The following is a 25,755-nucleotide window of genomic DNA, read 5'->3' on the forward strand; positions in this document are numbered from 1 at the left end:
GGGCCGGCTGGAGGCCGGGGGCTGGAGCCGCGTTCCCGCTGCTCCGGCTTCGCTCGTGAGGATGAGCCGAGCACCACAGCCTTTTTCCAGAATAAAAGTTACCGCTGGGCTTGTTTCTTTCTTTTTAACTTGCTCTCTTCTGGGCCGCTTTATGAATTGCTGTTGGTCTGTAAAGGGCGCTGTATCCGCTTGCATTTAAAGGGACAAATGTTCCAGCTTTTTGTGTGTACCACTCGTTGCATCTCTATTTAAACGACAAAAGAAGGTAAAATAGAAAATAAAAAATAATCAGTGTGAATACTGTATGACATAAGCTTTTAAATTACCAGTAATGTTATCTAGTATACTTTTGGTGTGTCAGTATTGAATTTTACCATGGTTAGACAAACTTCTGAAAAGCAGAATTTTGTAATGTGAATTCTATGTAACCCTATACTCGCCAAGTTTTTTAAGGGAGGGGAAATCTTTTAGCTAAGAGTAGGTTCTGCAATTTAAGGTTTTACTTGGCTGCTCATATAGCTTAACATTGGCCCATTTAGATTAGGTGTGGCACTTGCACGATTTGATGTTGTGCTGCAGCTGCCAGACTTGTCATATGAAACAGCTCCTTCCTGGCAGGCATATATTACTTTTCTGACTATGTTATGCTTAAAAGATGTTTATAAGCCCCAGATTTCTGTGCAACTTGCTTGTTGGTTTTTGAGGTTTTTTTGTTAAGCCAGTTTGTATAGTTACAATATTTTTGGCATCTTTTATTTTTTTCAATTCAACTAGGAGGCAAAACATAAATTATATTACAAATGCCACTTAAATAATAGTACATTTAAGGAGTTTTTTTTAATCTAGTAGACCTTAGCTGAATGTCAAAAGCGTAAAATTCAGATTAAAATATTAAATTGGACTTGTGTAGTGGAGTAACAGTGATCTCAGGTTTCCTTTGAAGACTAAATACTCATGCAGAGTCTGAAGTTTTAACTTATTTTACTATTCAGTTGTCAGGTCATTAAGAAATACAGAAGGGTGAATCAGCAGTTATTTTCATGGTAAAGCATCTTATGTATATAACAATTTACAAAACCACTGCCCAGAAGTTTAGACTAGGAAGTAAAAAAGATTAAATTGAACCCAACCTGAAGTAGATCTGAAATGTCAGCACCAGTGCAGAAGAAGTACATGGGGATGATAGTGATTAATTTTCGTTTTATCCATGTTAAAACATCTCACTCTTATTTGATTTAATATAGAATTTTAAAATGAGTTTTAATCTTCTTACTGCCAACCTTTGCAGGTGTACAGTGTTTCAGTTTAGAAGTATTGGAGCTCCTTTGCATTGCTACATTGTATTAGCGTGAAATTCATAGCCAGTGCAAAGCTCGAATCCTGTTCCTCGTAAAATGTTGTAGGCAGCTCCTTCTTCACATTCCCTTATGATATTTACAAACATCCACAATATGTTAGTAGAGCTCTGTCTTCTTGCTTCATTCACTGCAATGTGTTTACGATCTTTGTGAATACACAGTTCTCACTTTATGGCAGTGGTGAAGTAATGTAGTCCTGATTTCAGTGCAGTCTCTTTACACTACTAATGAATTTTCATTGAATAAATTGATTAATCAGCCTCTTTTGCTTTTGGCATTGTAATAAAATTGACTCGTGTAAGAGAATGAACACAGTAAGAGACATATGTGAAGTGAGGATTTTCTTTCTCTCCCTTCCTTAACTGGGTACAAAGCATCACATTGTGCTGCTGTTCCATGGGCTTGTACAGAGTAAATCGGCTTAATAGATCAATATTGCAAGTACAAGTGCAAGTCGAACTACAGGTCTAAACCCTGTAAGATTCTTCAGAAGTAGGAAGGTGCTGGACTGGAAAGGCAATAGTGCCTTAAAGTAAAATAGGTGTCTTTAAGTAAATATGGTAGTTTCTTTCTGCAGTCACTCTGGCAATGATTGGAGAAGCTTAGAAACTCTAGAGCAAAATATGTTTACACTTGAGTAAAGAGCCATCAGCAGAGCTTTATTGTCTCACGTAGAAGGTGTGACCTAATGTAATATAAATTCATTGCATGCTGGAAATGATAAGGGGCTGATTTAAAAATAGCAGAGTTTCAGTGCTGCCACCAACTGTTTCTGTGTACAGGGACCCATTTAAGTGTTTATAAGAATGTCTCTGTTTACTGTTTTGTTTTGTTTGTTCTTTCTTTCCCTGTAACCTTTAGGATTCCTGTTATTTAAAAGACACTTTCTTACATAACTATTAAACAGATAATAAGCTCTCTGTTATCTCAGGTTGTGATTTTAATATTGTAAAATAGACCACATGTCAGCAGGTCAGATGTTTACCTTGGTCTTCTCTGGTCTTTTATAAAAGTTTGTCAGTATTGAGTTTTTTGGAGTCAGCAATCCAAATGAAAATGTTTAATGGAAGTAGAAATTTTGTCAGAAACAGTTTGAATACAAAAAGGAATTTTCTAAAGTCACTAAGCTAATTTTCATCAGGTTCTAAATTTTACAAGAGCAGTTAGGATGGTATGAAGTGAGACTTTCAAAATAAAATCTTTTATAAGCAATACACAGTGTATGAATTAATGATCACCTCTACAATGTCTTTGTCATGCAGATTTGAAATTTGTACCTGATTGACTAGCACTGATAAACTCTGTTTTGCTTGGAATATGGAAAATTGGGTAATTAACTCATCCTCATCATGGGAAGAACTGGTGGTTGCTACGACTATTCTTTGCATTTATGTTTAGTCAGGCCTCAATTACACAGACCAGCCTAATCTTCCTAAATGTCCTTAGTAGTTGGTTTGCAGTCTTATGTAGCGCAAGCCAGCTTCCTATCCAAGCAAGAGAAGAGCACAGAAATCAGCTCATGGTCAAGATCAGTCTGCAGACGTTAAGTTTGTAATTGTCTTAAAACATTTGGCTCTGCAAATCTAAACTGAAACAGAAACAAAACTGCTGCAGTTAGCGTGAACATAGTCTATGTAACCTCATATGTGAGAGAGAAAAGCAGAATTCCAGTTCCCAGGGAGCTACATCACCTTTTTCATACTCACCAAAGCTGTCATGAAAGCTGTCTAGATCCAGGCCTGTGCTGTTCCTATGGGTGCCTTTACACTGCCAGACTTGCAGTTTCATGTCTCCAGACTTGCAGACTGCAGGATTAGAGGTCATGCACTTTCCATGAGCTTTGCAGTTAAACTCTTTGGAGACAGCCATTTACTTTCCTGTTGTTGGCTGTCCTGTCTTGACCCCTTTGCTTTACATAACTCTTCAGCCAAAAACTTATCCAGTTACGCATATGGTTTTTGAGCCATACTTAGATTATCTTCTGTCTTGATCATATTCTTAAAGCACACAGGCTGACTGCCACATTTTTTTCTTCTTTATTTAGATGGCCAAGGAAACTTTTATGACTTATTTTAATTCCTTTTTGTAATATCTGCTTTACCTTGACTTTTGAAATTTCCCAGTTCACTTCTCTTTCCATATAGTGGGGTTTTTTGCTCATCTGTTAATCCTTTGTACAGATTTTGCTTACGGCATCCTCACTAAAGCCCATTCAGTCATTTCAGCCTGCAGGCATTTATAAGAGGGCAGATTTCTCCCATACGGAAAACCCAAGGGGAACGCCTTTTGGTTTTGGCATTATTCAGAGATGTTTGAAAGTCAAAGATTTGGTGTAGGATAGTGCGAGTAGTTATTAAGAACAAATATATTTGTTTTAGTTCATCTTTCATTCCTTACGATCTCAAAACTGTTGCTGCCTTCATTGCATTTTGAAAGCACGTAGTATTGAGGATTGGTAGTGAGAATATGGAATATATAGTATTGTTTGGGTATCTCGTCCATATTTAAAACATTGCACACCTTTCTCCTTATAATTTGGAGTCAGATGGCAAATTCTTATGGAAATACCTGTTCTTCAGTAAAGGTTGTCTACCTGTAATAGTGTGGTGGTCTTCCCTTGCCCATGATGACATGCTATGGATCACATAATATTTTTCTCTCTGTCAACATCTCTTAACTGTGTGTTCTTTATCCTCAAGCAGTATACTGAAGCACATTGAGAGTGATGTGTTTCTACAAGCAATGCATTGAGAATCATTAGCATCTGTTTTACCTCCATCTTTTAACTTTTTGTCATTTTTCTTGTGTTGTATTAATTAATTTTCCCTTACTGATTTAGCAAGATAACTTTTCAGAATGTCCATCTTTCAAAAGCCAGGAATATTAGAAGACAACATTTAAGTTCCGAGCAGAATATCTGTTCTAAAATAGCTGCATTTTTGTTTTACAGATGGGTTGGTCACTTCTCTGTAAATTAATAGAAATTTGTCCAAGTACTCTACAGAACATAGCTCCTAAGGATGTCGGGAAGGACTGGGAAGTGCTGGGTGTTCACCAGTAAGTATCTTGTATGCAGAGAGTCTTCCAGAATGCTTGGTTATCATGGCAGCATATATATGCAATGAAATATATTCATATAAAGTTATTAGATCAGCTTCTAAGTGGTTGAAGATTTCTGTGGGTTTCTTCAGCCTTCAGAATGGGAGTCTCATGCAAGCAGAGATCTTGTCTGTGTGTATAAATACCCAATGGAGAAAGTAAAGGAGACTGAACCAGGCTCTTCTCAGTGACACCCAGTGACAGAATGAGAAGCAATGGGCATAAATTGAAATATAGGAAATTCCACTTAAACATTAAAAAAGAACAAGCAGACTTGCAAACAAGCAGTATTATCTGAATGGTTATGTCTGTGTGTTCTTTCCAGATGTGATGAATTATATCTATAAGCTTAAAGTAGTGCAAATCAAGAGGAGAGGTATTTGTCACACCTAATCTTAGTTGTCTGAAAATTCAGTATTTAAACTGTTCACCTATGAAGTCAGTGGACACAGTTACCTTCAGAGAGGGTGGTTCATTCCATCTTTTTAGTAAGTTATCCTGGAGCAAGCTGCAGCTTGGACTTGTTCGTCTCCGTCAAGGGAGCCTAAGCAGCTGGTTTCTGGCTAGCTGTGGTTAGATGGGTGAAAACCCAGGTATGTTAGCTCCATAGTTGTTCCATAGCACAAATGGTAGCTGTAAATTGAGGTCTAACACAAATGAGGGAGGAGGGTTTGGTTTGGTGTTCTCTCACTTGCACAGATTGCCTCATTCAGGGCTGATAATGACAGCAAGAAGCTACAGCCTTATAACTCACCCAGTGAATCTGCTTCTGCCTTTATAGTCTTCACCATATCCTTCCTTAGAAAGGTGGCTGTTGTAAGATCATTTGCATCAAGATGCAGTTTGGTTTTGTGGGGGTCGGTTGGTTGGTTTGTTTTACAGGTATTTGTTTGATAGGGGAATAAACTCCTTTGAAACAAGTGATGTCAGTTCTTGTTAGAAAGCAAAAGAATTTTGTTGCTTTTCATAAGCAAGGAATAACTGAGTTGATGCTGTACAAGCTAGTTACAATTTCTTTGGGGGCTTTCTTAATTGACTGAGACTTACTCTGAGAACTAGACATATTGCTGTTCTTTCTTGGGTCCCCCAAAAATTACTGTTTTGGGACTTTGTTTACAAACAGTAGTTTGGTGCTGTTTTAGGTGTTCTAACATACAGACAGTATGATAAATAATTAAATAGTCACTGTCAGTGTGAGGAAAAAGGAAGGAAGTTCCTTCAATGTATTTACATCCTTTCTACAGGCTCAAAGAGACTTTGTGAAATGTTTTGTAATCTTTCATTAATCTCTAATGCAGTGGATGAGGTTTAGAATATTTTATGTCCTCAGTCTTGATTATACTTGAAATGGGAGGGTAGGTACAAGGAATTTTCTCCCTGTATTAGGCATGCTTTAGTGTGTGATTATATTACCCTGTGGTATACTGAGCCAAGTCATGTCTTTATTTATCAGCACTTCCCTGAAAGAGGTCACCCGCTATAAAATGCCCTCTTCCCAAAGCAGTTTTCCTTTCTCACAGCTGAAATCATGAGTCATTGGTAGATAAGGGAGAAGCATTTAATGGCTTCAGAGCATCTGATAACCCAGTGGGGTTTTCCATCCGTGCAGGATGTAAGGAGTAAGCAAGTCTAAGCCACAGTTACTAATGGAGCAGGAAGGTGAAGAAATCTTCACCCCGGGTGCACTTTGTACACTTGTACGCATGTGCACACACAGCTGCAACCACACAGTAAAATGCCCTGGAGTACTTAAGACTAGAACACTTTAATCAGGAGGTTAAAACAGATCTAAGAGTGTCTGTTTACTTACTCCACCAGCTTGGTTAGAGTGGCAATTCATTTTCCTTGATTCATCACCCTACTACTTAGTCCTTACATGTGAGCTGTATGCTGCCAAATGCCACCATCTGTCCTTGTCTGTAGACTTCTAAGTCCAAAGTGTACATAGAGAAGTTTCAGTAAGTTATCTAGTCTCAGTTTAATAAAAAAAATCCCTACGCTTAACTGGATTTTATTGTCCATTCCTATGATGATCCTACACAGTATTCTGGCTAACCCTAGAATTCTGTAGTGGTTTTGTGTTCATGAAAGTGTAAGGATGTAAGTATGAAGGGAAAAGGAATAAAACAGCAATACATTCATTCAGGCTTATAAAGTTAGGCTTTAGCAAGGCAAACAACATCATTGCTAGAGCTGGGAAGTGAAATTTGAATGAAATGCTGTATTGTAATTTTCAAGACAGATCAAGAATATCTATTAAAATATCGCAAACTACTGCACAAGAAAATTTTATTAGATATTATATATATATGAAGACTCACATTTGAAGAGTGTTAAGATTGCAGAGTCAAGGTCTCCAAAACCATGAAATTTTTTTTAAAAAAGGTTTCTTGGGATTGTTTTGTGTATTTTTATTTAGTTTTTAATTACACTATCTGGGTTTTTTTCGCCTTTTCAGATATGCTTCATTCAGTGCAAAATTGATGCTTATTTATTTTCTGTCATCAGCATCATTCAATGTGTGGCCCACTGCCTTATTTCCTGGACAGTAGTGATAACCTTATGTGAAAGCTGGACTATTCATTTTCTTCTCAGCTTTTCTTAGTGCTCATGAGCAATGTCTAGAGCTTTTACAAGTTTGTTTGTTGAGAATGTGTTACAGATTTGTGGTCACTGTTTTACGGAGGATAGTTTGAGCAAAATATGTTAAAAGTGTCACCTAATTTTTGGGTGCTCAGTTTGATACATGCACTGGGTTTTTCAGAGTACTTAGCTTTGTTTGGCTCTCTCTGTTTAAAAAGTCAACTTTGGTTGACTCTGATGCAGCATTTCAGAGGTTAATATCCATGGGTCTGGTTGGGCCACCTAGAAAGTAGGGAGTATCCAACTGGCAGACTATGAAATGTTTCTTTTTAGTGATTTGTCCAGAATCAGGTAAGTGCTGTATGGCAGAAACCTAGTTAGGGTAGAGTTCTTCAAGATGCTCTTCCAGTTCTTTAGCTGGGAAACTGCTGCTTTTCTTCCAACAAACCCTTCATTGTTCACTATAACTTAGCTCTTGCTACAAACAGAACAGTGCCATACTGTCCACAGTCTGCTGTGCTCCACAACCCTGCTTTCTGTAAAGTAACCCCACCCTGTATGAGACTTGTCCCCTGTAGAATATATGTGACTAATTAAAAATTAAAGAAAATTGATAAATCATACAGCAGTATTTTAATGAAGTATGTTAGTAGTTAAAATACCAACATTATTTCATTGCTAACTTGAAAAAACATAAACTGAAACAAAAAACTGAAAAAATAAGGAGCTTTTTAAACTTTTGCTAATTTCTATAACTACTTTTGTTTTTAAAGTAAACTTTGATAAAATGTTATGTTTGTTAATATTTCTTTAGCCATAACTCTTTTTTTCTTTTTAGGCAGATTCTTAAAATGTTTACAGTCCACAAAGGAAATCTAGATCTCTCAGTAATTGGGCTGAAAGCACTAAATCTACTCCTCATGTCAGGTATTTTGTGTTTTACTTTCCTACTTTGTCTAAGCCTTTAAAACACAGAACTGTGGTATAAAGTGTGAGTCTGTACATGTTGGATATGACTTTTCTCTCTGTTTTACTCCATGAAGTCACTTGTCATTTGTACTTGTATACAAAATAGTACAAATACGACTTGCCCCTTTTTTAACCAGGCAGAAATGATTCTCTGAATTACAATGGTGTGAAGAAGATGACTAATTAATTTTGTCAACTTGTATTAGCAGAAACAGAAATACGTACTGTTAAGTAGTTAAGTAAAATAAGAGCTTATTTTTTCCTACTAAAGTATAAATTAAATTGGTGAAATTCTGACTTGCTTCCTTTAATCCTGGTTAGTACTTTTGATAACAGATCATCTCTGACATTTCTGTTATTGTACTCTGCAGAAACCTAATCTTACCAGGTACTGAGAACTTTTCTCATGGTGCTAAGATTCTTGATCATCTGTTGAAATTAAAGAGAGACTCTTAAGGGAGAGATTCTGCTGGTTTTATTTGAGCTAGCATAGTATATTAGCACAAATTATTGTTACAACAGGAATGTTTTCATTGACCTTAACACACTTTGGAATCAGCCTAATTTACAAACCTGTGAGGTAAGGTAAAGGGTTCTAGATCGTTGACTGGATATTTCATAACAGTTTATTCCTGACTGCTACTCTTCTTCTCAGCAGTTGATTAATCAAACTTAAGTTCTCATTTCAACTACTGACTTCAGAAAAATATTTGAAATTCTACCTTGTCAGAAAAATCTCTTAGTATTCTTCATTTCTATATGTGTCTAAATTTGAATTGCACTATAAATGGAGCTGACAGGCCAGTGTGAATGCCATATAGGAAGACTTTATCTTAAAAGAACAAAACAAAACAAAAAAAACCAACAAAACAATCAAACAGAAAGGACAAAAAAACCCAGCTGCAGCTGAAACACTTGAACAGTCATTATGGATTCTATTGGTATTTCCATAAGCATGAAAAATTGTCATGAATATGAATCTTTTTGCCTACACATGCTATAATTTTTTTCTTCGTTTTGTTTTTAATGTTATAAGAGCAACAGTGAGATTGGCTTTTCAGTTCAGTTTCAGGCTGAATGAATGACTGAGAGAGTGAGAGTAGGGTTTCATGATACAGTTGGAGAGATTTCATGGTTCACAGTAGCTGACAGGTACATTTCAAATCCCCTCTTATTTTCCTCAGACAGTGTAGTCTTGCCCTCTTTCTTCCATCAGTCCTAGTGAAACCTTTCAGCATGCTATGACTGCAAAAAGGTTGTTTTTTAATAGGTTAATTTACTGCCAGTTTAGTGAATTGAACTGGCTCGTTGAGGGGTCATACAAGAACCAAAGCAGTGCAAGCTGGGAGCAAGAGTGGAGGGGGAATCTGTCTTTTTGGCAATAATGTTTTAGAACATCTGTTTTATTGTAAAATGCTACCTTAAGAGATAGATTCCTTATGACTTATACAAAAACCTGGATTTGAGCCATCAGAGTAAAATTTAAGGACAGTATTAAAGAAATTTGGATTTTAATTGTTAAGTACAGTGCTTCAATAAAAATGTTGAGAATTGATCAGTGCAACATGTAATCTCTCCTGCTATTCAGACGTAATTGCTTTCCTGCTCTTGGAGGAAGAGGTGGATGTGTTTTCCTTGGTATTTAATGCCATGCACACCTTCCCTAAAAATGAAGAGATCCAGCAACATGGATGTAAAGCATTACACAAACTTTTTGAGAAAGGTATTTATATCTCATAGTTTATTAAATTAGAAAAATGTATAGGCTGGGAGAGGAGTGCAGATGTTTATTTAACTGCAATAAATGAATTCTTGCGTTCCACATTCTTTTTTGTGTATTATGTCTGTTCTTTGAATGAGTTAGCACAGAACAGGTTTTCCAAGCAGTATCACAAATTTTCTAAATTAGAGCAATTAATATGAAGTCACCATGTATTGAGTTTCTGTAAAATTCTCAATAACTACATGTGTAACGGCCAGAAGCTCCATTGTTGTAGCAGCCTTGCTTTGCATTGAGTTTCTTGCTTCAAAATAAATACTGAGATATACTGCTGCTCCTGCCAAGCCTGCTGTACTCCTTTGCTTCAAAGATAGTATCCAGTTTTTCAGATTTGTTCTTTCTGGCACCATTTTATATTGCTTTTTCTAAGTCTTCCTCCCACACGTGTGCCTGGAATTATCTTCTGCATTCCTTCCGCTCACCCTTAATACCTTTGTCCTGCTGTATGTTCTCTTCAGTCTCTACAAAGGTCTGAGCTTCTTAGATTTTCTGTGCATATTTTTTATAAGTGCCTGAATTTTACAGATCTGCAGAGTGCTCTGGGTGCAGACCTGTGTAACTTCTTCTCGACGGCAGTGCTGATCTAACAAGTTCCTAGGCCGCCCCTGGTTATTTTTTCCTGCCTGCGAGCCACCTTGTCAGTTGTTGTCATGTGAATGTTTGCCTAACCTTAGCTTGAACCAGATTCAGAAAATTATTCAGGCCACAAAATTTAAAGTGTCTTGTTCTTTCTCAACCTGGATCAGTTCCCTTATCTGGTTCATTGCATGGCCACACAGTTATGTCACTACAAATTACAGGGGGCAGGGATGGAAAAACCTTAAGCCGTTATTACAGTGAAGGTAAGATGTTATTAAAGCATGGCTGTAGTCTTTATGGAAATACCTCCATTATCAAAAAAAGTTGAGACGTGAAATAAAATCACGGAGTATACAAAATGGCATTCCATCAAATTGTTTTCACCGTATGTTTAGCCTTTCCTTCACTTACATACTGTCTTGGTGAGAAATATCTGAAGTTTGTTACGTGAAAAAGGCTAAAAGACTTATTTTAAAATGCCAATTCACAGGGAAGCATTTAAAAATCAGACATCAGTTATATAAAGTGCAGGCTAGAAGAACATTTTTATAAAGTAGCTCAGTTTTTAGTAAAAGGAAGCGTAACTGTGGAAGATGATGTGTATGCAGATTCCCTTACTTTCTGTGATACACAGAAAATAAATATAAGGAAACTTGATAAAAACAATTATCTTTGCTCGTGTTGTACCAGGATATGAATTATTTCTTCAAAACATACCGTATCTCTCTTGCTTTTCAATTTAGTTCCAGAAGAGCAGCTGACTGAATTTGTCGAAAGCAAAGATCATATGATCATACTGAAAGTATTTAAGGAGTTTCCAGAGAAAGAAGAGGTGATTCTTCCTGCACTTTATTCGTTACATTCCTTAGCCGGTCCATGTAAGTGCATTATTGGAAGTCATTTTCAGTTCCTTCTATCCCATACCGTGCACCTGCTCACCTCAGTTTATGGTAATCTTTCAGTGATCGTGAAATCAGTGAGAACCGATTGGGAGTTGCCATACAAATCACTTTTCTGTTTTCTTTGGGAAATACTGGTTTATAATTTTTCATGGGAAATTTTCATATTCAGCCATTCTGATAAAGCTGAAATCTCTCGTAAAGAACAGAAAGAGTCTTTCTGTTGCTTGGAATAAGTCGTGACAAGGATGCTCATTGTGGTTGTGGAGGTCAAAGTTCAAGACTCTGCTATGTCTTTTTTTAATGATTGAAAAGTAAGATTATTTATTGACTAATAAGATGTATTTATTGACTGAATAAATCTTTAGTGAGCTTAGGTAGCAGGTAAAGAACACTGTTAGCAGAGGCCATTCCACAAGAGGAAAATCACCCACGCAAATCTAATGGCCAGGGCTGAGAAAAAAATACCTGGGCTCAGACACTCCCCTCTGATCATTCAATGGTGGCTGCAGTGAGGAGCGTTGGTAGCTCTGCACACGTTAAAGAATTACGATGTCCTCAAGTGTTGTGTTATAAGACTGGAAGAAAATGTCTTCATTATGTCTTGTTTTCTGATAACAGCAGTCCCTGTTGTGGGTGAAAGCAGGTCCTGAGAAATGTACTCGATGATTTGTGTCAATTTGTTGACAGCAATTTGATCTTGTTGACTCAGAGGCAGCTCTTGTCAGCTTCCTGCTGGTAGTTACAGTTTTGGCAAGCGTAGAGCAGGATCCTGCTCTCCATGTCTTCTGTGAGGTACATAATGTTATACTCTTGCAAATGTGATTCCTCACCAAGCCTTGCTCATACATCCTGTCTGGCTCTGTGGGAACCATGCTGGCCCTGTGTATGCCACGAAACAAGAACTAAACTAGAGTGTCCCACATTTCATCAGACTCCAGGCTATTTAGTTTCTGTTTCTCAAACTTCTTGCTGTTCCAGTTTGTGTTTAAAACATTAACTATTAATTGAGACAGAGATAATTTTACCCTAGCTCAGAAGTTACTGCCATTTTCTAAGGAAGAAGATGCTAGATACTGAGTACTTTTTAAAATAGTAACTACACAAAGCATCACAGGAGAAGGGCATGACAAAGGTCTGCTCTAAAGTAGGTATTTATTTTGGGGGTTAGCACTCTCATTTCTGATATGAAAGATAGAGAAACAGAGATAGCTTGCGCATGAATGTGCAAAGCTAGGCTACTTTTGCTAGTGCTCATATCTTGGTCTATGACATCCCACAATACGTGCAAGAAAGTATATTCCTTTAAGTCCACCATGGAGAAAATCATTCACTGTCAGTACACACACTAGCTTCTCCACTTGTAAAATGTTCATCTCCCCATATCCTGAAGTTCAAGTCTCCATTTCAGATGAATTACATCAAGAATTTGTACCTCACTATGCCTAGTTTCACTAATATATGTGTAGACTTTGTTCCAGCTCGTGCGTCATGAGAAATTGAAGGGTAAGAGTTCATTCCAGTGCGGTGCAAGAACTCTTTTAAATCTCAGTAGTTTCGATGGAATGAGAAAATTCTTTGCTGGCAACTGTACCCCAGAGTCCATAGAGGAGTGATGGGCCGCAGAATGTCAGCCATCTGAAGAGTAGTTATAGGTAGCCATCCAGGTTTCTCTCTTCTTTAATGGGGAGAAACAGCACCTCAAGAGATATATTGAAGATCTCCTGCTGCTCTGAAAAGACTAATTATCTTTAATAATGTAGTTGTGAATATTCCTCTTAGGTTGTATACAGGAAAGCCAAGCTGCTGAATTTTGTCAAAGATTTTTTTGGGTTCATATGCTGTCTCATACCCTGGATAGACGTACTACAAGGGTGCTTTCGTACACTGTGTTTTACTACCATGATGGTTTGCTTTAAATTACTGCATGTGGGATTGCTCTGTCCTCAGTAGGAAAGGATGTATTCTGCTTTTTTACTGACTCATGTGAATGTCCTGTTGGATTCTGCATCTGGCCTGCATAATAAGCAGTAGTTAGGGTGAAGGTGACCAAGCACTGGCATGGATTGTCTAGAGAGGCTGTGGAGTCTCCAGCCTTGGAGATACTCACAAGCCATCTGGCCTGCCCAACCAGTTCTAGGTGGCCCTGCTTGAGCAGGGAGGTTGGACAAGATGACCTCCAGAGGCCCTGTCCAACTTCAACCACTCTCTGATTCTGTGTAATATACAATTTGCAATTTCAAAATATTGCAGGAGCATTAGATTAACATTTCTGTACCCTCAGAACATAATAGGCATGCAGTAGAACTAATTTAAATGAATAACTTCTTAATTTGCCCCCTAAAAAGAAGGAAAACTTAGAAAACATTGTTAAATAAATAACATTTATTAGGAAAAAAACTCCATTTCTAAATGGTTTCTTAGTTGATGCCCTTGGGAATATTACTGAAATAGTGTGAAATGTTTACCTGATCCTAGTCATGTTATAAACACAATTTAGAAGGAGATTTCTGTTACTTGACCTGATATAGAATGGACAAATGCATAAATGTTAATATGGACTGTGAACTTAATTATTTCAAGTGTTGATAGTCATTAATGTAATCTATTGCAACACTAAGGAAAAAAAACCCACCTTTCTCTCAAGTCACAAGGCAAAAACTGAAACATAAGCCCAGTTTTCTAAAGAAATTATTTCAATAAAGTCTTAATTAGAATCCAGTCAATGTGGTATTTTTTCTCTTAAGAAGCATTTATTGTTTCTGTTTCTTTCTTCAGCCAGCAATGTTGAAGTGCTCATGTCTGGAAATGTTCGCTGCTACAATGTTATAGTGGAAATGATGAAAAGTTTCGCCAATAGTGAAGCAGTTCAGGAAGTGAGTTGCTGTTTGTTGCATAAGCTTACGTTGGGTAAGTACACAAAGATATTTAAAGTTGGCTTACTCTGACTGCGTAAGAGTCAGAGTTAAGTGACAGCAAGTGTTACAGGCAGCAAGAGAACTACTATTCCAGTTAATCCTCAGGGTGGTGTATAGCTCCATCTCTCAAATGATTTAAATGTACTGAGGTAACACTGGCCACAGTCAATATGGTGTCCTTTTGGTGTTAGACATTGGTAACAAGTGCAGAATGCCATAAAAGACTGGAGTCGGGGCAAAAATGAGATAGAAGAGTGGGAGAAGCACTAGGTCTACAAAAAAATGTAGACACTGCTGATAGTCAGCACCTATAAGACTCAGGACCAGAACTAAGGGAAAGAAATGAGGTTAGCTTTTCTTCTGTATGTTATTATATTTTTGATACTCAAATATGGGCAACTTCTTAATTTTGTACCTTATCTTTTGCACCTTATCTGAAGGGTTTGAGAAATACTGATACAGATTTTAATTTGACCTTTCACATTGGTAATGTGATTCTCATTTTAGTAATCTAGAAGCAAACAAAATTGAGTATCAGTATAGAAACCATAGCTATCAAACTGTATTCTACACAGTGTTGCTGGATGATGATTTGTGTAATACTTGTTTTTACAACAAAGAAAGAAGTTATTTTCATTTTCTTGCTTTTTCCAGAATTCCTTATATTCACCTATAATATAAAATACTGTACAGCCTATGTAAAAGTTACATAAGATAATTCTGCTATTCCAGGGCAAAACAAGGTTAAGCCACTTGCTTGATAGGAGAAATCAAATCATTGCAGGAACTCAAGACCAGGACTGCATTTGCTTCCTGGCAGGAAGTCTGCAAGTGATACACTGAATGTATTTTTCTTATTTTGATGACGATGTGCACTTCATTTTGCATTAAACCTCTGTCTTTTGTAAAAAAGCCCACAAAGAACCTAGAATGCAACTGTTTTTTATCCTTGACCTCTTCTTTCCACGGATAAAACATTGTTGTGTCATGTGCTATAATAAGAAATCCACTGTTTTGCTACAGGCAAAGTTTATGCATTGTGTGCTGAGAAATTTACGTTAAATGTGTGTAAAGCTCTAGATAGGTGCTTATATTCATTTAATATCTTTTTTATTTTCAGGAAATTTTTTCAATATCCTCGTGTTACATAAGGTTCCAGAAGTGATTGTGAAGGCTGTTAAAACATATCCTGAAAATGCGAAGTTACAAGCTGCAGCTCTCAGTTGCTTAGCTCTTCTGAGTAAGTAGCTCCTGTCCTAAATACATAAATAATTTATTTATCTGTCCACTTCTTAATTTTTTTATACTGGTGATTTCCTGTAATTGTATCAAACTCCATTTCTTTAACATGAAAGCCTCCAGCAGGATAGTTTTGCAGAGCTGCATTTCCTACATGCTTATAGTTTGTTGTTTTACATGACATGACTGTGTTCATACCACGTGCCTAACATCTTCACATGTTCAGAGCTGGCAAGTTATGTTGGCAGATCTTACCAAAGCAACCTGTTTGTTCATAGGCAAATACTGGATAATCCCTACTTAACTGAAAATGTCTGGAGGTAGCAACACTAATTTAATGCTGTGTTTGCCATGCATGACAGTACTCATTACACTGTGGCAGCTGATAGCAACACCAAATCAGTGCTTGTACTTGAGTTCTGAAAACAATTAGAATATTTAAACTTTTCTTTAACTCCAGGTGTTATTTTGAAACAGAAGTTAGCTAGTGGCAAAAAGCTAATGATCTGATCCTCTTAGTCTTTGAGTAATTATTCTATGGAAAAGTCAGTAGAAATGCTGTTCGAGAGTCCCCCAAATAGCAAAGATTAGAAATCAGTATACACTCCAGTAAGCCTCAGATATTATGGTCAGTGCTGACGCATAATTTTTTTTTCCTTAAATGCTGAAGTATCACAAGTATAAAATGATTTTTTTAAAATTCTACTGCACTTTCTGAGACCAGATATTTCTCTCTTAGCAATTGCAGTTTGCAATTTGATATTTAATGGCACTGCTTCAGAATGTAAGTGGCTCTGTGAGAAGTGGTTGTGTGCAAATGAATCACAGTTATATTTTATGTTTATATTTTGTGTCTGTAGTATTTTCTGTGTAAATACACACAAAAATTGTGCAGGTCTTTTCAGAGCCTGAGCACTAACTGGTGTGTGACTCTATACCTGATTTAATACACTATAATGAAGTTCTTTAGTCTTTAAAGGCATTTTCAAATCTGTCATACGGTTTATGTCAAAAGACTTCTCACTTCCCAGAAAAGGCTAATCGTCGTCCTGATTTTTGCAAATATACAGTGCAAAAATCCACAACTACAGGAAGGCTAAGACATAAGTGTTTTGTATTTGTAATAAAGATTTATTGTAAATGTTTTATATTTCAAGCTGAAACAATATTCTTAAACCGAGACTTAGAGGAAAGAAAAGAAGAGGAGGAGGAGGAAGAAAAATTATGCTGGTTGGAAGCATGTTACAGAGCATTAGAACTACACCGAAAAAACACAGATGTGCTGGTGAGAATTTTTGGATGATGGGGGTATGGAAAGACTACGTTATGCATTAAATAAAATGTTGAGCAACATCTTTTTCTCCCACATATCTTCAAGCAAACAAAGCCTGGACTGGATTGTATTTAGAATAAATCTTACCTTTCTTGCCTGCCTTGTCTTTGTTCATCAAAACTAGTTTCAGTTACACCATTATGTCAAATGTGGATAGTTAGGATGAGACTTGTTACCTAAAATTTTAGCCATTCAAAGATTGTTGTTTACATAGCTCCTCTGTATACAACAGTAAAAAATGGGTCCATCAACAGATGAATTAATCTCGAACTAAAATAGATGTCAAAATGCAAATCAAATAATGAGAATGTGGCACGTTTGTAACTCAGACCTGTTCCAGCTATAAAGAATGTGACAGGCCACACCTTGTTATATTTCATCATAAAACACTTTGTAGCTTTGTCATGAACTGAAAAACAGTCAAACTATTCCAATTTTTCATACATATTTGGTATTCTAAAGGCATATTTTCTTAATCTTTTTGTCTCCTCTTGGTTTATATTTAGGAGGCTGCATGCTGGGCTCTGAAAAATCTGTTTCTATATCAACGCAACCTTCATGAGAAGATTGGAGATGGAGATAATCAGTCGGTGTTAATATCTTGAACTGTATTTTTGGAAATGAAAAAAATGGAAGCCTACTATTAGGCCACTTGGGGTCTCATGTTTCAATTTTTTTTCTTGTTTTCTAATACGTAATGAAATGCAGGGTGATCAACAATGCTTAGGAAAATTTCTTTCTTGAAAAGTGTGCTAACCTTAACTCGGGCAAAATTGCTATTGTTTTAATAAAAGGTCAGAACACAGCCTAATAGAACTAATTTTTACAGTGCACAAGAAATTTCTTCTTCAGCTGTAACAAGGATAGGGAGGCTTAAAGAATGTATGAGTGAGGGAAATGGAGAAGATTAAGATATCTGTTACTTAAGTAGTATGGAAAAGCAGCACTCATTTTCCCACAAATAAGATGAAAGGATGTAGTAGGGGGGTGCTGCCCCATCAGAGAGTATCTGGGCATGGATAAGGCACAGACTTTCATTTTCCGTAAATTATTTCTCAATGTTCCTTAAAATTGTAACCATTCAAATTATAGTAAGTCTGTTTTGTACCCCTTTCTGGACCTCAAGTCACTTGGAAAGCAAGTGAATTCAGTGAGATTCAGAGTAGGCTAATCCGCATAGTTTGCAAAGGACTTTCTGTCAACTCTTGCTGTGGAAACATATTGGAAACCAAGTACAATCATCTGAAAGTTTGATTGTCACTTAATACCTTTTTAGGAAACTGAACTACAGTTATGAAGTAACTGCTGTAATATGGTCAATGTGCAGTGATTTATTTCTCTCTGTAAAAGGTTCCCAATAGACAGAGCAGTGATGCTTTCCATGCTGATGCACTCATCTTCAAAAGAAGTGTTTCAGGCAGCTGCTAGTACCTTGGCAATTTTGTCACAGCAAAATGGTAAGGGAATTTATTGTCTTTACTTTCTAATTCAGCAGCAAGTTATTGCTGTAATAATAATATTTAGGGTGCTGTTGTATGAATACAATACTCCCTGTGATTAGAATATTATGCAGTTGTGTTTAGCAGGACATTTATTCCTTGCTTTGAAAAAGCTATTGTTGGCTGGTATCAGAGAGAGTATACGGAAACAAAGAGCTCTTTGCCAGCTTGTGTTGCAATTGCTGTTTTTTGGAGCAGGAGATGTGAAAAGAGTATGTACTCTCTGTATGCTTGTTTAAATATTTATCACATGTTTGAATTTCGTCAAGAGCAGCAATTGTTGAAAATCACGTTAGTGAGGACTACAGCCCAACAAATACCATTTTCTTGCTTAATACAGGGGATTTGAGCAGTCCTGTTGACTTCAGTGAATCAAAACGTGTAGAAAGTTAAACATGTGCATAACAGTTTTCAAGATTGCTTTAGTCCTCATTGTGTCCCTAACATAGTTTCCTACCTTTTTTCAATTTGCAGACCCCCTCAAAATTTTTCAGTGGAGATGTGGACCCCTGGTTAGAGTATTTAAGCCTACTGACAGTTGGCCTGCTTTTATTAGATACCTTTCCCAGATCCCTTTGAAATGGTTATGGACCTCAAGTGGTTTGTAGACTGCACATTGAAAACCACTGGCTAGGTAGGAAGAGAAAGACTAGCAGTTAATTACCGTTCTCTAGGTGAGGAAGCATTGCTTTATCACTTAGGTTACTGAGCCATCCAAGTACATAAAACTCAACAATGACAAGGTTTTGTAGTTATTTATGAGATAAATGTATATCTATATCAAGAAATAGATCTCATAAATGTATGCATACTGTTATATATATAAAAATATAACATATTACACCAAATACTTTCATAACATGTTGATGACAAGTGGGCCTCTGATTCCCTTTAGAAAACTAAAGCAAATTTTAATGTTGTCTTTTTTTTTCTTATTGTTATTCTTTTTTTTCCCCTTAAATGAATGTGGTTACACGAGATATGATAGACATAAAGAATCTTAGTAAAGCCCTCTGGCACAATGGAACGTTGCTCGAATTAACTATTTGAAATGGATGTACTGAACTGGGAATGACAAGAATTGGTGGTAGTTACCATGATAATGTAGAATATTTTTAAGTGTTCTGAGCTGATTACAGTTATAGCTACAACCTGTGCTTGAGTAGTTGGATTTTTTTAAGAATTGATTAAAAAACAAATAGAGTGAATAAACATAATTTCATTTTTGAAGCCTTATTTTGGAAGTTAGAAAGCTTTTTGAAAGTTCTACATTCTAGTTTTCCTGCATCATCACAGAGTGCAATTATGAGGAAAAATAGTTTAACATTTTTTTGAAATAAAAATAAAGCTGTACATTCTTCTTCTGTAAATTTAACTTCATGTAAGGAAAAATGGCACATGTATTTTAACTTATTAAGCATTCAGAAATTATAATGCTTTTGATTAAGTTATGCAAACAGAAGTCAGTTTCAGCTCAAATAGCTTCCCATTCTGATTTATACTTCTGTAATGTCTGTGTTTGGTGAGAAAAAAAATGATTTTTCCAGGGATGGAAAGAAGTTAGCAGTTCTGTTGCTTTTGAGAACTATACATAAAGAGAGATTCACTTATAGGATGCTTGCTATTTTATGTTGTAGTAAATATTAGAAAGACACTTTTGGCTAAAGGAATACATATGAATATTTTGGATATAATGAGGAAACATCCACATTCTCCTGAAGTGGCTGAAAGCGCCTGCAGAATTCTGAATCACGTTTTCGAAGGAAGGTAATGTACTTGGAAATACGTGGCCACTTCCAGAGTGAGAGTTTGTGATACTTGGTGCTGTACGTGATTACGTTTAAATTATTGAGCGTTTCAATGATATTAAAATCCACTACAGGCTGACAGTTCTGTTCAAGATACTGAATTTTGTAAGCCCTGTAGTCACATGCACAGGTAGGTATGTGTAGGGAGCTGCATGTTGTGCCCTTCATGGTTGTTGAGCCGTGAGGTTTGAATAGAGAAGCCGCTAGGTGGTCTCCTGTCCTGTTAACCACACTGAATTCCATTGAGAGCTAAAAATTTTCCCACAATATTAACTCTGATTATCAAAATAACATTGCATTAATACTACTTTTGTGTTGGCTTTTGCAAGTGCTCTTGAACGTGACTGGAATTTCTAATTTGTCACTCATGAATACTGGTATGCAGGGTGGGAACATGATTCCAAGTGTCTTGCCAAGTTTTGCCTGAAACCTTCATATATGCTAAGCTGTATGTGAAAAAATAACAGACTCAAGATACAGTCACATAATTTCTTATTGATAATTTCATTTTATGAAGAAGAAAATATAAAAAATTCCATTGAAATGTTCACAGGCATAAAAAGTATTACAAAACAAAAGAATAAAGTAACCTTAAAAGTTAATTAGTGGCCTTTGGCTACTGCCATTTCTAGGAACGGTAATGACATTGGGATTATTTTTTTTTTCTTCAAGATTAGAACCTAACATGATTGATATTTTTCTGTTTATTCTACAAATGTTCATCAGTACTTTATGACAGTCGCAGAGCACTAAATTATGAATATGTGACTTTTCACATATCTGGACTGGTGTCAAAGTGAAATACATGAATCCACCAGTCACTCTGAATGAAATATTGTACTCTCTGTGTATCATTGTTCTGGACTGGATTGAAAATTACCTCTCGGTGGTCTAGAACAGAATTAGTTACATAGGCTGAATTCATGGAATGGCATGAAAATAATATATTTGGTATGATGAAGAAAAGTACCATAGTTTAGTTTATATATTGTAGCTCAAACTAGATTTACAGTGCTTTAAAGGGTTATCACACAGTGCTAATTAAGGAAGCAAATACATGTAAAATTTAGAAATTCATTCTTTTTATTTATTTTATAAACAATGTTTTCAGTTTCCCTCATCTGGATATAATGACAGTAGCTGTATCAGAAGTTGTAAAAGCCATGAAGAAACATGAAAAATCACTCTGTGTACAACTGGAAGCACTTCGAGTCCTTTTACACTTTATGATACCTGGTAAGTCATCCAAAAATATAATCGGTGCAGTATCATAGACCAAATCAGAGGACAGAATCAGATAGTTGGATTTCTTACTTGATGAGACAGCCTTTAATGGGACCTCAAAAAACTTACTGGAGTTCTGTACATAGCAGAGAGCAGCTGTAACTCTTTAAGTACATAGAAGATGGAGGAAAGTTTTTGAGGTATTGAAGGTAATAGACCAAAAGTATCACTGCTGATTTCTCATTGATTTTACCAGTGAAGAGTTAGCTCCATTACTTCTGAGGAATTCAGGGAATGAGTGTGGAGTTGTCACTGTGATTGTGTTTTTTCATCATAGGTACCCTTTGAGTGAGAGCAGACAGAGATAATGACATCAATGTGGTTGTACCACAAATGCAGTTGTTTTAATACTATCTCTTGGAAGGAACATAAAAATTGGACCTCTGACACCAAAAAATAATGACAATAATATATTATGATATACTATTTTCTACAGAAAAGGAGAAGCCAAACTTACTAGCTTAGAAATGGCTTTCAGAAAACCCCCAAACTCTTTAGAGGCAATCTACAGGGGGAAAAATACATTATTTGTTAGTTCTATACATTTAATAGAATTTGGGGAAATTTTTTTCTCAGTCATTTACTGCTGTATATCCTGGTTTTTTTATCTCTGATATTAAGTGAGAGTACAGACATGAAGTACAGATTTTGTTTTCTGAACAATTTTTTGCAAGTATCTCTCAGCAGATTTAGTTGAACATTTACAAAAGCAGTAACTGAGAGGCTAGTAACTTGGCTACTATGCAGACTGATTGCATATTTTCAGTTTCATTCTGTTCTTTGAATTCTAATTCTAATACTTTTCCTTTTTTTCAATAAACAGCAGGATATAGGACTTGATAGATGTATTCTAACGTGTAGGCAAGGTTCTTTTTTTCCAGTATCCTGCAAGTGAGGCCCCTCTAAAGTGTAATCAAACAAGGAGAGTGCCAGCTGAATGTTGAAACTTGCAGGTTAATTAGGGAATAAAAAGTAATTCATGAGGAAAATTGTAATTGGAACAAATATGAATGCTGAAGTGACTTTTAAAGGATTTCTGGGTACTTTCTGTAGTGCCACTTGACTGTAACTGCCAATAGCTGCAAGAAAGGTAAATCTCAAAGACCTTTCTCTGTTCTTTTATTTGTACTCACCTTCCTCTTAGTGTCATCTGTGGGTAGAATTTGGCATATGATGTGCTGCCAAGTGAGAAGGGGCAACTAGTTCGTAGGTTCTTTATATTGTCTCCTTTCAGAGGCTTTCTGAAGTAGGTATCAGGAACAAGAAGAAACCTCATAGCTCAAAAAAGTATTATATTGCAGTGTACCTTAGACAAATGTCTTTGGCATGATTTTTCATTTTCACAGTAAGCAGTGAGCAAACATATGATGAAATCAGCATTTCAAACACATTGTACTCAAACTACAGTGTAAATCTGGAGGGACCCTGGTCTCTGTAACTACAGCATTCTGAAAATATAGATCTGAAAGATGCCCTCTGAGTCACCCATGTGTTCAATTTGATTGTTATATTGGGTTGATAATACTAGGTTAATAGTGGGGACAATATTAAATCTGTTCTTCTGAGGAAGGCTGTTTTCCATTGTTGCAGATACAAAGAATGAACACCAGAATGGTTCTTCCAGGGACGTGGGAGATGCTGCTTTTGCACTCACAGTAAAAGTCATTAAAAGCCAGTGTCTGTTGGAGGGAACTCATTCGCTGGTGCTTAATGCTTTGAACAGGGTATAGTTAAAGCTTTATTCTAATGGATTTTGTCACTATTTCACACTTGCATTGGTGAATCATTTGTAAGTTTTAATTCTACGTTGATTTTCTTATTGATTTGATAGAAGTAATCTTAACTCCCGAGTTTCATTTATTGTTTGGGGTTTCTTCTTACTTTCTGTTTTGGAGTGTATTAGATGATCCTTTATACAGTAACTCTAAATGATATTTATAAAAACAAGGCTGTTTTTTTTCAAGCATACAATTTAGTTGTGATTTTGTAATGCATTAATTTATACATGAAAAGTGTCCTCATTCCTACAGCTCAACTACACATAGAATTAAGTCATGGCATTCATGGATACCTACTCCTTTACTTTCAACAGAAAATATTTCTCAGTTGTCTCTGTTCTTTTCACTGTTCAATTCTATAAATTTTCTAGCCACTGGAGAACAGAATGATCACAGTTTCTTCAAGGGGAAGCTGAAAAGTGAAAGGCTGAAGAAGACCCAGTCTAAGCATAGGAAACACTGGGCACTTTGCACAGCAAATGAACTTTTAATCCTAGTGATAGGAAAGGTTTAACTTCATGGCCTTCAGAAGAATCCCACCTCTATGTATTTGAAATGTTCACATGACTACAGTCAAAATGTAGCAATTCACAAATTTTTAGAAGACTCTCAACAATTTTAGGCTTGCAAAATACCTTCAGTCAAGGAAATAGACGTCTCTTACATTTATCATAAAAGTCAGAGCAAATAATGTATCAGCAAAAGAGCGCTAGAGTGTCTAAAGAACATTTTGTGAAGATACAGGAGTTAACAAAGGAGAAAAAATAATTTTTACTTCAGAATGTATTAGTCTCCAGTGCTTTATGACCATCCTGATTGCTTTTTCTGACCCAGCTGGTTTGTATTTTGAGGTACTACAGTTTCAACCGGGACTAGAAATTAACATATTTTAATGAAAAACTAGAGAAGGAATGAGGAGGAAGATGGGCATGACCCCACTGAAATAATTTTGCAGATTTGCAAGTCACTGTGACAGCCATGTAAACTTTCAGATATAGGTATCATCTCAGTTTCCTCCATCTAGAAGTGGGGGGAAATTAGAGGAAATAATCACAAATAACCTGTTGAATTGCTGTATAACTAAACCCAAAACTTTTTACGTCTTGATGGGGTGTGGTAATAGATATGTTGCTTCATATCTTTCTTTTCGTATTTTTTTTTCAATTGCCACCATGTTTACGACTTGTGCCAGTTGTCAAAGAACCTCATTTTAGTTCCTTTTTTAACCACAAAGTACATTTTCTCACTCTCCATGGTGTAGCAAAATGATGTGAACTTGTGAATGGTTGTACTGAAACTTTGAGGGGAAAAAAATCCCACTCTCTATTAGAAAAATAGCTAAGAAGTATTTTCAGAATCAAAGGTGAAAATCTGGGAAGGTTATAAGCAGCTGAAACTGGTGGTTGAAAAGGAAACCTTTTTGCAGTTGTGATTATTGTTATTTATTGTCACAGCAGATGTAATTTCACATTCTTAAAGAACTATCCCTTGTTCTTAAAGAACAGCTTTTAAGAACAAGCAACTCTTCTGTTGCCATTGTAAGCAGAACAGACTTGATCTGATTTTATATTCATTTTCTGATTAGTTTATTGGAAATCCTAACATTCAGAAGTGTGGATTAAAACTACTTGCATCTGTAGCTGAGTGCACTGGTGCACTGGAGATTTTAACCCAGCAAGGAGCTACTGACACCGTGCTTCACACCCTACAGATGTATCCAGATGAACAAGGTAGGGAAGGTATTTTGTTAGTCGTATGTGAACGACGTACTGGGAGGGGCTGATTAACCATAGAAGCTGTAACCTATTACACTCTTTAGTACTGGATGTGATGTAGGTTACATGGCAAGAAGAGGCTGCAGTACTGCATAGTCCTCAGGTTCATCCACTTTGTAGTTGTGCCTGGCCCTGTGATAGCTAATGCAAATAACTCCCTGGAATTATAACACTACTTAGGTCATGGGTTTCTTCCACTCAGAGTGCCTGAACAATCAACATCATGAATCTTCCTTTTTTTATTCTAGACATACAGTGCTTGGGTTTGGGTCTTCTATGCTCTTTGATTACAAGAAGGAGTTTGTGCATTGCAACCATGCATGTGCTGTCAACAGTTCTGGTTTCTTCTCTGCGACGATTTAAAGAAGTCACTGAAATCCAGATGCATGTATGTGCTATTTCTGTGTATAAAGTGAAAGGCAAAACCTTAGAAAATTATTTTAATGTAGTTATAGTTGAAGTAGAATTCCTTATTTTAATTACTTCATTTTGATTTTATAGCAGTCAGTAGATTAGTATAACCCTTTATAATAAAACCAATACGTTTGCTGTAAAGATGGTTTTCTTGGAGGCATATATTCAGCCAGGAATATGTAAGCACGGTTTTAGTTGTTTATCTAAGAATTCTGAGATCTGCAAACTAGAACAAATTTCTCAGTCATGGTCCATCATTCAGTCAATCTATAACCATTTAATGAAGTAACTGTCATTACAGTATTGATTGCAAAGTAATAGAAAATAACTTAGTTCCTAGTCTTGTTACTGACAATAAACTTAATGTAGGAATGCTGTATTTAAGGAAGACATTACTGGAATACTGTGTCAGACTTTGGATCTACTTCTGAGTATAGAAG

The 25,755-nt window shown here is 36.3% G+C and overlaps 1 protein-coding gene across 1 annotated transcript in view; it reads left to right on the forward strand.

Annotated features, from left to right (window-relative positions):
- The window catches only part of LRRK2 (leucine-rich repeat kinase 2), a gene marked incomplete at both ends in the record, with an annotated part of 50,556 nt that overhangs the window by 227 nt on the left and 24,574 nt on the right, over positions 1–25,755 (forward strand). The window contains 14 exons of the mRNA XM_010186146.1: positions 4,290–4,415; positions 7,879–7,967; positions 9,598–9,732; positions 11,112–11,246; positions 14,046–14,177; positions 15,306–15,425; positions 16,582–16,709; positions 17,264–17,343; positions 18,108–18,214; positions 19,894–20,023; positions 21,176–21,300; positions 22,939–23,072; positions 24,712–24,856; positions 25,150–25,289. Of these exons, the coding sequence (XP_010184448.1) occupies positions 4,290–4,415; positions 7,879–7,967; positions 9,598–9,732; positions 11,112–11,246; positions 14,046–14,177; positions 15,306–15,425; positions 16,582–16,709; positions 17,264–17,343; positions 18,108–18,214; positions 19,894–20,023; positions 21,176–21,300; positions 22,939–23,072; positions 24,712–24,856; positions 25,150–25,289 (1,726 nt within the window). The remainder of the gene's footprint in view (positions 1–4,289; positions 4,416–7,878; positions 7,968–9,597; positions 9,733–11,111; positions 11,247–14,045; positions 14,178–15,305; positions 15,426–16,581; positions 16,710–17,263; positions 17,344–18,107; positions 18,215–19,893; positions 20,024–21,175; positions 21,301–22,938; positions 23,073–24,711; positions 24,857–25,149; positions 25,290–25,755) is intronic.

Source organism: Mesitornis unicolor, unplaced genomic scaffold, assembly GCF_000695765.1.
Source record: "Mesitornis unicolor isolate BGI_N332 unplaced genomic scaffold, ASM69576v1 scaffold41486, whole genome shotgun sequence".
In the NCBI taxonomy this organism is placed as follows: domain Eukaryota; kingdom Metazoa; phylum Chordata; class Aves; order Mesitornithiformes; family Mesitornithidae; genus Mesitornis; species Mesitornis unicolor.